This window comes from Momordica charantia (genome assembly GCF_013281855.1).
Source record: "Momordica charantia cultivar OHB3-1 chromosome 2 unlocalized genomic scaffold, Mcharantia_2.0 BLBB01000002.1, whole genome shotgun sequence".
Classification (NCBI taxonomy): domain Eukaryota; kingdom Viridiplantae; phylum Streptophyta; class Magnoliopsida; order Cucurbitales; family Cucurbitaceae; genus Momordica; species Momordica charantia.
Genome location: NW_028275160.1, coordinates 9,911,661 through 9,924,945, shown reverse-complemented (window position 1 = coordinate 9,924,945; position 13,285 = coordinate 9,911,661). Strand labels below are relative to the sequence as shown.

General features: G+C 35.9%; 2 protein-coding genes across 2 annotated transcripts; both read right to left on the bottom strand.

Annotated features, from left to right (window-relative positions):
• Nucleotides 1–476: 476 nt before the first annotated feature.
• On the bottom strand, nt 477–2,401 carry LOC111017906 (serine/threonine receptor-like kinase NFP). The gene has a single exon (XM_022293795.2). It carries the CDS (start codon nt 2,399–2,401, stop codon nt 599–601), a length of 1,803 nt encoding a protein of 600 aa, XP_022149487.1. The 3' UTR covers nt 477–598.
• Nucleotides 2,402–5,159: 2,758 nt separating this feature from the next.
• LOC111017887 (protein DA1-related 1) lies at nt 5,160–11,729 on the bottom strand. The gene is made up of 13 exons (XM_088120718.1): nt 11,308–11,729; nt 11,035–11,206; nt 10,164–10,305; nt 9,969–10,059; nt 8,892–9,294; nt 8,156–8,276; nt 7,867–7,950; nt 6,790–6,909; nt 6,380–6,592; nt 6,225–6,287; nt 6,010–6,128; nt 5,835–5,893; nt 5,160–5,760 (listed from the first exon to the last, which is right to left on the bottom strand). The coding sequence occupies exons 3-13, from the start codon at nt 10,257–10,259 to the stop codon at nt 5,402–5,404; spliced, it is 1,728 nt and encodes a 575-aa protein (XP_087976844.1). The 5' UTR covers nt 10,260–10,305; nt 11,035–11,206; nt 11,308–11,729; the 3' UTR covers nt 5,160–5,401.
• Between the last annotated feature and the right edge of the window lie 1,556 nt (nt 11,730–13,285).

Here is a 13,285-nt window from a genome sequence, read left to right as displayed (position 1 = left end):
TAATTCAATTCGAGGTCACATAAACATTAAACTACTCGAATAACTAATAATCTCACTACTCTTAAATGTTTCAAACGTAGAGAAATACGTGTTAGGGATAAAAAGCGAAGTATATTATTTTAATCATAATTTCAAACAATATATATTAGCTAATTTCATATTAGATTTTAGTTCTAATTACAGTGGAATTAAATCAAATTGGAACTAAGCTTAAAGCGAGCATAGTTCAGCTGTAATTGACATATACCTCCAATCATGAAGTTGTGAGTTCGATCAATAGCAGGGGTCAAGGTCGGCAAGTGAGATGATGGAGGATAAACTTCATCGTCGAGGGAGAAATAACTCGGATCACCATCAAATTCAAACTAAGTTCCAATCATAGGGACTAAATTGAAACTTTTAGAATCATACGACCAAATTAAGTTCATAAGGATTAAATTGAAAATAACAAAGAGGAATAAATTAGTAATTTAACCTTTCCCATTCAAGGTAGGAACAAGTTGGACTAGAACAATGTAACAATAACAAACATTAAGTTTGAGTCAACCGGTGAAGACATTATAACCTCGACAAAACATATATGTTTTTATCGAAATGATCACCGAGCCACAACGGTACCGATGTTTTGGCTAACATCTGTCGATTCCGAACCAGAAATCCAAGATGTTTCTGTCAAAGAGGGAGAGTGAGTGAGAACAGAGAGATTAAACACAATCTCAGCCATGCTTGGCCTTGCCAAGGCCAAGTCATGTGTGCATGCTGTGGCCAAGTCTACCAAGCTCAGAGCTCCATCAATGGGGTACAAACTTTCAAGTCTTGTATCCATCCATGTCCTCACCCTCCCTTCCTTCTTCTCTTCAACATCCACCACCTCTCTTATATCCTTCCACAACATCACCACCTCGCCCTCTCCTTTCGTCTCGATCGCTTTTTTACCTGAAAGTAACTCCAACAAAACAACTCCAAATGCGAAAACGTCTATCTTGTGTGATGTTGAGTTTATTGCAGGCTTCGCCAGGGAAAGATTTGCTATCTTTGCCTTTAACTTTGAATCGAGAAGTATGTTGCTCGTTCGGATATCTCGATGAACGATGCTCGGTTGAATGTGTTCGTGCATGTACTGCAAAGCATTGGCCACGTCTAATGCTATGGATAGTCTTTGATCCCAATTGAGGACGGCCGAGGAGGAGGAGGAGTGCAACCACTTATCAAGTGAACCATTTTCCGTGTATTCGTAGACTAGGAAGCAACTCCGATCAATGTCGATCGAGAAACCGATTACCTTTACTAGATTCACATGGTTTACTTTCTGCAATATGTTTAGTTCTTCAGTTATACCTTCTTTGCTTTTCTTTACTGCACAGACCTGCCCGTTGATTGTTGCTCGGTACACCGATGATCCTCCAATTCTAGAACACTCATTCAATTTCTTGGTTGCCTCCATGATCACATTGATATCATAAAAAATTGGCCTGCTTAGATAGTCTGAAATCTTAGGAAGCAATCTGTCATCTTGCAAGTTAATTCTAGCCCCAAAGGCATTGTTCCTTGCAGGGCTATCAGTAGTGTCCATAGAGAATTTGTTCCATTTCAATGACTTCTTATTCCTACAAACAAAATGAGCACAGACCAGCCCAGCTGCTAAAAGAAGAATCAAAACCGAACCTCCTACACTCATCGAAATGACAAGAATCCGCTTCCGGTTGGCTTTCTTCGTCTCGTCGTATGGATTTGTTTGAGAGAGAAGAGGCAATTGCGACACAGGTATGAATACAGGGAGGTTTGCTGCATCGCTCATATCCGTGTAATTATTTTCAGCTAGTATGGCATCGCTCGAGGCGTTAAACTCAGCACTGACATCGGAAATGTTATCGGTCGAATGCCATATGTAAGTAATAAAGTAATTGATATGATTTTCGACATTCGTTTTCGAGGGACACTTGCAGTAGAGAGGGAAAGTTACTTCATCTCCTGTGTGCAGAAAGCTTGGCTTCAAATTGGGATTCAAAGCTTGCACTGCAGGGTAATCAGTAAGATTCTCAAATGAATTCGTTGCTAAAGTATAGTAGACATCACCTTCCTTGATTTGGTAAGTGATGTTGGCAAAGTAGCGGTCTCCATTGCAGCCACAACGCACCGGAACCAGCAAGAGCTCGCCCGAGAACAAACATCCATCCTCGGGATCCAAGTTACTAGCTTCAGCAATCAACGACCGACGAACTCCAAACAGATCAGACACATTCTGCAGATCCAAAAACTCAGGAGACCTTGCCAAGAAGGTCACATAAGCTTGGCAAGCAGAGTCTAAACGACACCGCGAGCCAACCGTCACATTCGGCGGCGGTTGGGAGGCAACGAAACGACCCAAAAACAAGAAGAGAAGAAGAACAAGGAAAGCCATTGGCAAAAATGGAAGGCAAGCTCTGAATTCTGAAATGTTAAACAATCTGTGAATTGGGGTATCAGAAAAGGCATCAGTTTTAGGAGTTTGCCATTTGGAAAACTTTCTGAGATGTCAAAAGAACTAAAGAACATGAACTGTACGTAATCTCAAGCTCGGTGTTTGATTAATACAATAAAACAAAGCTTCAATGGACGGCAGGATTGTCTGATTCTTGAGATAATTTCGTACCTGTCAACTCAAAACAACAAATCAGCGCAGCAAAAAGGCCAACAGGGAACTTTTAAACAAAATTCTATTCCTCAATCAGCCAATAGAAAAGGGTTAAGTTGGCAAAGACAAAGTAGTCTCTTATTTGTTTGTTATCTTTTCTGGTAGATTTAGTCAGATTTCTGAGGTTTTTAAATATTAAAATGTGCTCTAGTGCAACATTCTACAAGAATTAATAGTTTAAAATTACAAATGGTTCCTTATTATAAGGTCCAAGTATAAAGAATAATTGATTTTACAGGCGGTATGATCTAGACAGAAAATTTCAGTACCCACAATATTAAAATGAAAACTTAAGTACTGATCATGAGGTCGATTGGAATTCAAGTTTTCAATTTTATCCAATTGAACGAAGAATGTAAATAAATAACCGATTATGAAAATATTTGAGCCAACGAGTATAGTTTAACGGTTAAAACATCTTTTCCTTACTTAGAGGTGGGAGGTTTAAATCTCTATACCCACCTTTGTTGTACTAAAAAAGAATGAAAATATCGAAACTTAACTAGGAAATTATTCAACAATAAAATGCCTCATCCCCTTCTAAAAAAAGATTCAATACGGTTGAAAAAATCGCTACTCACAAAAATAGTTCATTAGAATGTTTATTAGCTAACCACAAATCTAAAACGTAACTAGCTAGCCACAAATCTAAAAAGTAACAATAATAACTTAATTAATATAACATAATAATGTCACTATTTTTTAGCCAACATAAACTTAGCTCGGTAGTTGACACTTATCTTGTACTTTCAACATTTGTTCCTTTTAGTTTTTTTTTTTTTTTTTTATAATAAACAAAGATTCATTCCAAAAGAAAAGGAGTCCAAAAAAGAGGCATACAACCTAGGGGCGAAGGGTCAAGAAGACCCTCCCCAATAAACTAAGATACTATACAATCAAGGAATTCCAACTCTGAAGAGTCAAAAGAAAACCATAGTTACAAAAAGCCTTCTTGTGGATTGAAGCCCACCAAGAAGCCCTATGCCTAATATTCACACAAAATTCTTCAATAGAGCTCTGTTTCTCTGCAAAAATTTTGTTGTTCCGTTCCTTCCAAAGCAGCCAAAGAAGAGCTCTCGCGCCACAATTCCACGGATGAAAGATTTTCCTTTTAACAAGGATCCTTCAAAGCCTTCTTCTATAAAATCATCTATTTTCCTTGGTAAGCAGAGGGCCAAGTCTAGATAAGATGTCAGGCAGTTCCATGCTTTTGCTGCAAAGGGACAATGTAAAAAGAGGTGATCCACCGTTTCTGTGTTCTTGAGACACATCCCGCATATAGAGGGAGAGAGGGTCCACTGAGGTAGTTTCCTTTGAACTTTTTCAGCAGTGTTTGTGCCCCTATAGAAGAGAGTCCAGAGGAAAACTTTAACTTTCTTTGGAACCCTAAAATTCCAGATTAGAGAAGCAGTGGCTGCATTTAACTTAGGAGAGGGGGAGGTGAGAGCCATTAAGGCCGATTTCACTGTAAAAACTCCTTTATTATCAACAGTCCAGCCCAAGGAATCATTCTCAAATCCTAAAACCAGCCCTTCGATTTTCCCAATGAACATTGCTCATCTATCAATTTCTCTGTCAAATAGGTTCCTCCTTAAACCAAGGTCCCATGTCAAGACCTCTCTGTTCCAACAATTTGCTATAGAAAAATTCTTCTTAGTTGAGATATCATAGAATTCTGGGAAAGTAACCGAAAGAGGGAGAGAGTCTGTCCAATTATCTTCCCAAAATCTAACAGAAATCCCCGAAGAAACTTTGTACATAATAAATCTGCTGAAATTTGGAGTTGTTCTTTGAACATCAATCCAAGGTCTGCCTATTGAAGAATTTTTTGAGGGCTTGGACCACCATCCAAAAGGCTCTTCATCATAAATGGCAGCAATGACCTTCCTCCAAAGATTGTTCTTTTCATTCGCAAAGCGCCACACCCATTTCATCAAGAGGGCAGTGTTTTTGTGTGCTAGGGACCCAACTCCCATTCCTCCCTGTTGATAAGGCAGCGCAGTCCAAGACCGGGCAGTGTTTTTGTGTGCTAGGGACCCAACTCCCATTCCTCCCTGTTGATAAGGCAGCGCAGTCCAAGACCATAAAATCCATCGTAAGCTTTTCTATTGCATCTATCACAATCTTTGGAGCTCTAATGTTCCTTTTAGTTTTTATATTTTCAAAATATCTATTTTAGTCTCTGTACCCTTACAAAAGGACCATTCTAATGTAATTATTTTTATTTTTATACTATTTTTTATCTCATATCATTTCATCGTAAATTTAGGATGACACTTTACTCACTAAAGTTAGACATTGTAAGTTTCCCATTGTGTATAAAATTTAATTTAAAATTTTACGATGTGAATCAAACTAGTAACTTTTAAAAAATACAAGGTCCAAAAAAGACGTTTTGAAAGCACGAACAAAGTAAAAAATATAAAAATAAAAATGAAGCAAAGGCAAATTACATAGGTAACAATAGTATTCAAATAAAAATGAGTTTCACAGCCAATAAGAGCAAAACTTTTGTATTCATCCTGACTCCTGTTTGAAAATTCCATACATACAGGTAAGAAAAATACATTTTATGCTAAACATAATTATTTAATAGAGCTTCACACTAATTGCAGAGAATTTTTCAATGCTTATTTTGAATTTTTCTCATTACTGTACTATAATGTGTTTTTTGTATGAACTAAGTTATATATCAGAGGTAAAGGTTGAGCTTAAATGAATGTTACTCTATGGGAAGGTTCCGGTCAACCGAATGTGATCGAGGGTTCTCTTTAGGCCATACTTGGACACGGCCTCGTTCCCTTCCCGAAATCCATCTCCATAAGCCGATGATGTATCTGACTCGATCTGGTGTTTGAAAAAGTCCCCAAGTTTCTTCTCAAAGTCGGATCGTTTACCCTTCTTTGACGATGTTGATGAGGACGAGGATGATGAAGGTGATGACGATGAGGATGAGGACGAGGACGAGGACGAGGACGAGGAGGCAGCACTGCTTCCAGAGATGGAATACATCTCAGAATCCAACCACATGTGAGCCAATACTTGGCATATGCCTTCTTCAACCTCGGGCTTCAAATTGGGATATCCTGTTAGACGTCATGCCAAAAAATTATTCAAGAAATCGATTGAAAAGGATACGAGTCTAGAGCAAAGAGACGACCTTTAAGCCTGAGCCATGCGTGCATCATCTCATGGGCCAAGATTGATCCTGTCAATAACCTGCAATGACAAAGTCAAGTGCAGAAGTAAAGGCCTCGACTTTGCGTCATTTGGAAGAACAAATACTAATAGACATGAAACTGGTTAGCTAGGCTACTTCGTCGAAAAAACCATACCGAGGAAGGCCATACAAAACTAGAATAGCAGTGACTTCACATCGTCGAACTAATCTATAAGGCTCTGTAAACATGTCTATTATACGGTAGCCCGCCCCAATCTTCGGCCTCTTTGAGATCTGCAGATTTTATTGAGAATATAACATCATAACATATGAACTGACTCAAATTGGTGTATTTAGAACTAAAGAGATCTAGGAGGGAGAATGTCGTACAGTAGCGACGGTCTGCTCTTCGGATAAACAAAGTCCTCTAGTTTCAGGCAAGTGATGATGACCCTATATCGTCCACAGGAAAACAAAATTCAAATGAATTCTTAAGGACAGCAACGTGTATTGCTTAAACATACAAAAGGTCCATCAGCCCTTACGTTTTTCTCTCCCTCCATGGCCTCATTTAGCGCTTGCCTCTCAACCAACAGCATGGGAACTTGCTGTTCCACTTTCATATTTAGACCCTCATAAAATTCTTGAATTTCGAGGTATAGAGGTTGACATTCGAGAGTCTCCATAATCGCCGAGTCCAAACACTCTAAACAGAGTTTCCGCCCATCGTCAAGTAACAGGTAACTAGTGTCTCTTGGCTGCATCAATAAAAAGGTTAGTTCAACCACAACCAACGACGTAACTACAGCAATGATCATAGTCGTTCTAATCGAGTTGAAACCGAGATGGTGGGAGTAGTTTTCTCAAGACATTGTGTCTTCCTAATGTGCTCATGTGTGCACGGTAAAAGGGGAAGGGGGGAGACAATGAGGTAGAAAATGATTTCGAAGTGCACCTCCATTCTTTCACAGCTACAACATCTTGGAGTTCCATCTCGTTCGTGTGAAGGACAATATTGTTGTGACCAGAAAGGATGCTTTCTATACTCAATAAGACCAGAAGAATTAGTAGGAATCTGTACAGAAAGAAATGAAGGAAAAGATCAGAAACAATACATTTTAGGGTTATACGGTTTCATAATCGACAGAGAAGAAAGGGACGACACGATGCTTCATATATCATTTCCAGTAATGCTTAAATCAGTCATCATATGATCATTTTAAATTATTAAGATCTTAAACTGGTTTTAAACACCTAATTTACAAAGGCAATAGACCTATGAGAGCATTTTAATCCGACTCGTCTTTGCTAGTTCAATTATGTCACTGGGACAGCATATCTGAGATTTTTGAGTTGCTTAAAAATCATCCACACGATCAAATGAACTCATTATATGGAATAGTTGCATCTAATCATGATTTGAGATGAAAAACTGATTTACTTTGATTCTTCCTGAAGTTTTAAGATTTTATATTTAATTTAGGTCTGTTTGATCATTTCATTTTTAGTTTCCTGCCACCTTATTTGATATATTTTTCACCTTTCTTAAAAATACATTTGACTTTTTAGTCCAATTTCAAAAACAAAAACAAGTTCAAAAAACTCTTTTTCTTTTAATTTTCAAAACTTAGCTTAGTTTTGAAAAATGTTTATAAAAGGAAGATGAAAAAACAACGAAATACATAAGTAGAAGTAGCATTTATAAGCTTAATCTTGAAAAGCAGAAAATCAAAAACAAAATGGTCAACATCAAACAGTTCCTGTTCTGTTTTGTGTAGTTTGAGGAAAATCAAAGATGAAAAAGAAACATAGTTTGAAGCAATATGTAATGTTTATAAATGGTGAAATATTTTCTAGCTCAGAATTTTACATGCATGGCAAAATAATGTGTTAGGAGCCAAGCACAATGGCTAAGAGAAAGATCAATCAAATAGGAGAAAGAGAAACAAACTAATAGCACCACATTGAGACAGATAACTCCGAACAATGGATGAATCTATGCAATAAACGACTAAACAAAAGATACACTTACAAAGTTCCGACAAACATCACATCTTGGGTGATGCTGCTCCTTATAGCACGATTTGTGATAAGGTCGGTTCCCAGACATAGAAAACTGTCAGAAATTTGATTCATTATAATAAGAAAACCAATAGCCACACATTCAAAATGTGGAAATAGTTGCTGACATTAAATAGAGACAGATTTTCCAGATAGTAAATCAATATGTCTCAGTAGCTTTTGAAAACAATTTACAGGTTCGAAATGATTTGAAGGGTACCCTAACAAATTTATGGAATAAACTTCAATTGTATATTTACCTCATAATCTGTTATGGGTTCATTGCAAGAATGGCACCGGAAACATTCTGGATGCCAAACAGCTCCCATGCAACTTAAAAACCGACCGTGACCGATCTCAATATTGCACCCGGCACAGATCCTGCATGAATTATGATTTTAGTTACTGCAACTGCATAAAGTTTAAAAAACGACTGGGTTAGACTTCATATGGTGTCCGGTAAATCCTTAAATCGTGTTTCATATTGTCCAAGAATTATTATTCTAAAGGTATAACTATCAATTAGAAAGAAACCCGCAGAGATCCCATAAGGTATGTTAAACCACATAAACATGAAATAGTGAAGCATGTTGGAAAGATAGCTAATTTTCTAGTCAATATCATGGCTTGAAACATTATAACACTTTCAGTATCGAGCTTAATAGCCTCTTCCAAAAATTGAGTATACTCTAACTTTGGGAATTAACTATGGTACTGAAGCTATAAATGACAAACATGAGATTCAGATAGTTTACCAATCAAATTTGTCAATTATTATGCAGATCAAAAGTTTGCATCCTATCAAATTGGAGCTTTTAGATCCGCTGATGGATAATCATTTTTTCTTCTTCTTTTTTTTATAATTTAAAGCCAAATTTTTTTGTAACTTGATTGGTATTTTCAATTAAACTTATTATCCACCAGACCAAGGTCGGGGCATGGGGGCCATGGGCTCCTTGATGAGGCTGAGAAATATGCATAAATGACCACATTTACCTGTATCCTGATGGATAAAATAAAGGAAAAGGATTGAAAATATTTCCAGTATCGTATCTAGGAGGTGGTGGCTCTATGTTTAAACTTTCTTGGAGCGCTCTGGCAAGCTGTTCGTCTTCTTCAGCTTGAAATTTAGTAACCTTTTCATCATCCTCCACTAGAGTGCTAGCAACTCGCTCATCTTCCTCCATTTGAGCTTTGGCAGCACGCTCATCTTCCTCCATTTGAGCTTTGACAAGTCGCTCATCTTCCTCCATTTGAGCTTTGGCAAGTCGCTCATCTTCCTCCATTTGAGCTTTGGCAAGTCGCGCATCTTCCTCCATTTGAGACTTAGTAATCTGATCGTCATCCTCTGATTCGGCTTTGGTACTCTGTTCATCTTCTTCACTGTGAACTTCTTCATCTGCAATTGATAGGTTATGTAAAACGAAATACTCAACTCCGGATATGAATAAAACCTTGATATAGTGTGGCAAGTTTGCCATGGTACCATTGTTGTTTATGACCAAGAGAATTAGAAAACAACATTTGCACGTTCTCTTGTTTCAGCATTTTCACCCCTTGTTTTCAGATGAGTTTCTCGTTTCTTTCATCAACAAACAACACATGGCCCTTTTACCATCATTTCAAATCTAACATTATGATATTGAAAGGGCAAAAGGAGTGGAATTATGGAAGTATTTGAAGTTATTGATGTGGGATGATATTGTCTCAGTCCCATTGGAAAGACGTCCCCAGAAGTCTTTTGAAGAAGTCGATGTTACAAGTTCTTAACTTCTGATGTTTAATGCTTATTTCCAGAGATGAGATGATGATGATGATAAGTTAAAACATCTATCAAAGCATATTCATACATACACGTAGAATTCGTAAAGCACAGAATTATTTAGCAAAAATAACAATAATTACTTTACGATAGAGGTTTAAAGGCAATGCAACAGTTCATTAGAGAGTGAAACTCTATTTATTTTATGATATGTTATCTCAATACTGTCCCAAACACACACCAAGTGATGAGCACACTTAATGGGGCAATCACAGAACGCAAATATTTCCCATGCGACCTGCTAAACTTACCTATTGCTGCTTTCCCCTCATGATCTAATTCCGAAAGAGATAGTGCAATTGCATAATCGATTTCCTCTTGTTCATATTCCGTCAAATCATCCTGTGGTCAAGTTTTACACGAACACAGAATCAGTACCGAGTATTGAGAAGTATCTTATTCTGTTGTGAATACATGATATTCTGGTAGCAAAACCAGTTCCATACCACAGAGGTTTGAGGTTCATCCCAAATTCTATCGTTTCCATATTTTTCCCTGTATGAGCTTTTAGGACCTTTGAAAAGCTTGGTCAACCAACCCATGCTCGAAACTTTATTACTTGGGATTGCTTAGCTGCAAAACTTTTTCCTGCAGCAAGTTATTCAGTCAGGTAGGTACAACATATCATCTACTCTACATTCCAAAATTTATAAATGGAAAGTCAATCTTTTTCAATAGTTCTTTAAATCAATCTCTCTCACAGATTACTGTTTTTAAATTTGAAATGAATGAAAGTTGCAGCAAGAACAAACACCAATACAGAGAATGGTAGGAGTTCAATTCACACGGCAGAGAAAGAGAACTGAGGCTTGCATCAGCCAGTGAAGAAGTATCACTGACAGAACCCCAATGGCATCCGAGTTTCATACAGACTTACAGTAGCTATAAAAATCGTCAAAAGAACATAAATTTAACCTTACAGACCGAACATCACGAAAAGAAACAATGAAACAATGCTGCTTCACAACAATTAAGCTTTTCGCTGCCATTACAGACTTATAGGGAGACCAGATAGAGAATAAATCTTCCCATTAAACAGACAATTCTAAAATCATGAAATCAAAAGCTTCCAAAATTGCAAGTGCAGTAACCAAGCCTATTCCTCTTGAAGACAAATCCATCTCAAATTCACATGACAAAACCAGAAGAATAGTCTCAAATTCCTGTTCTGATAAACAAAGGGAAAAACCCAAACCCTTTGAAACCACCAAAAATAACCATCAAAACACCAGTGTTCTCATAAAAGCCAACAGGGTAATGAAGAATGCAAATCTGGTAAAAGAGAACTCAATTCAATTCCATCCCATTCCACTCCACCTGAAAAAGGCAAAGGAAGCAGCAGAGACTGTTGGATCGGAAAAATCTAAGATCAGATAGAATTTCAGAACCCCACCAATTCATAGTCACCAAAATAGAAATAGAGGACACAAAAATATTCTCCTCGGCATATCCTGGCCCAAAATTTTGCCTGAAAATAGCCAAAACTTTCCTGGACAAGCAAAGTCAAGGAAAAATTCATTTAAAGAAAAGAAAATAAAAAGGGAACCAAAAAGAAAAGGTGGGGAATTGAAAGCGTGAAAGAAAGGATACTTCAAATCCACGCAATTCGAAATAGAACAGCAAAAGCTGGAGATTGTTGCAGAATAAGCAGCTGATCATAAAAGAGGAAATGAAAAATAGGAGAAAAGAATCAAACCCAGAAGGGGGAGGAGACTGGAGAGTGTTTAATTTCAACAAAATTCATCTGTTTCTCCTCCTCTGCAAGTGGGTCCTCCGCCAATTTCCCACCACATCCCACAAAACGTCAAAGAACCCATTGAGCTTTTTTTTTCCCTCTGGTTTGACAAAACGTCACCATGGAAAGGGAAGAGGGAAGAGGGGAACGAAAGCGATTTTTGATCTTCCGCTGAGTCGAGGGTCGGTACTTGACTCGCCACTCAATAATCAACGCTAAACTAATGAGTCAAAAACGTAGAAATTTGCCGAGTCCTTCATTCTTTTCTCTGCCCTTCTCATTTACTACCAAACTTCCCGAGCGGCAAAGGCAACCAACTCCAACCCATAATTAAAAAATGACATAACTTTTTGTCACTCTAATCAATTTCAAAGGGAAAAAACAAAACTTTTCGTCACTTGTGTTTTCTTTTTTTTTTTTGAAAGAAAAAGAGTTCTTTGAAATGAAGGTTATTTTATGAATTGAGCTACGTTTAAATTTTTGAAATGTTCCTTTTCGAGGAAAAAAAAAAGAAATTTGAAATTTTGATTGATTTTTTAAAGTTGGATGGGATTCAAATAATTTCAATCCTTTTAATTTAAAAGGATCTGATTTCAAATTGTTAATAAAAAACAAAAGAAAACAAAACTTTCAGATACTAAATTGGTTGTATTTTGTAGGAGTTAATAGCATTATAATATAATCCTTCAAAAAAAAGCATTTTAATGTAAATTATTAATTTAATTATTCGAGAATGGGAGATAAAACATCTAGTAACATCTCAAAATTGATGGTCCGATCTCCTGTTGAACTTAAGAAAAATCTTGTCATATTTTAATTTTCTATTAATAAATCAAGACTTAAAAGTTATATTAATTTCAACATGGTACCTATTTCCCACCAAAAAGTCGTAAGTTCAAATTCTCGTCCTACTTATTATAAAAGAAAAAATATATATATATTAATATTTTCCTTTTCTAAAAAAAAAGTTTGTAATTAGATTCCTTCCAAATCTTTCTCATTTCCAACCATATAAAATTTAAAGTCAAGTTGGATCTTCAAATTACGAAAGTAAATATCATTTCTTGATTTTTTTTAATGTAAAATAGAAAATACAAACAAATTTTAGTATAGAAGTGAGAATACGAACTCATAATCTTCTGATCGAATATAAATATCTTAACCATTTGAATTAGACTATCGTTAACATCGTTAGTTATATCGTTCAAAAATGACAAATATATAAGAAGAATATAATTATGGCTTTGGTAGTTTTTTTAAGTTGCCGACACTGGTCTTAATCAAATTGAGATAACTATTCCAATTCCAATTATGAAAATGAGATTAGTATTTCTTAATCATAAATCATTATGCTCGTTTTTAGTTAAAAGAATGTGGGTTAGGGTTTGAATTTCTAAATCCAAAAATAATAAATATAATAATATCTTAACCGTTGAATTATACTTGTGTCAGTAAATAATTATTTTTTAAAAATATTATTGTACATTGTATTTGTTTTTTTAAAAAAATGTTAAAATAAAATTGTTTATATTCTTAAAAAATTATCAAATCTTTTTCTTAGTTATTTTGAAAATACCTTAAGAAAAAAGTTATTATTATGTTTCGAGAAGAAACTTATTTTCAAACAAATTTTTAATTAGGAAGATAAATATAATTGATTTTGTTATTTTATATAAAGTATTTTTAAAAATGGTATACTATATTGTTGGTTAATTTCTTTTTATTTAATATTTATTAAAAATTTTGTGCAGTATTATTCGTGCTAGGTACCTCAAAAAATTAGAACAGTATTATTTTTGTTATTCCTATTAAAAGTAATAAAATCAATCAAAT

Bases quoted from the DNA above. Each gene is read 5' to 3' on its own strand.
- LOC111017887 (XM_088120718.1), bottom strand. From the start codon at position 10,259: ATGGGTTGGTTGACCAAGCTTTTCAAAGGTCCTAAAAGCTCATACAGG. The intron at 9,295-9,968 runs GTAAGTTTAGCA...TATCAATTGCAG, and splicing joins TGAGGGGAAAGCAGCAATAG to ATGAAGAAGTTCACAGTGAA. The intron at 7,951-8,155 runs GTAAATATACAA...AATTTCTGACAG, and splicing joins AACCCATAACAGATTATGAG to TTTTCTATGTCTGGGAACCG.
- LOC111017906 (XM_022293795.2), bottom strand. From the start codon at position 2,401: ATGGCTTTCCTTGTTCTTCTTCTCTTCTTGTTTTTGGGTCGTTTCGTT.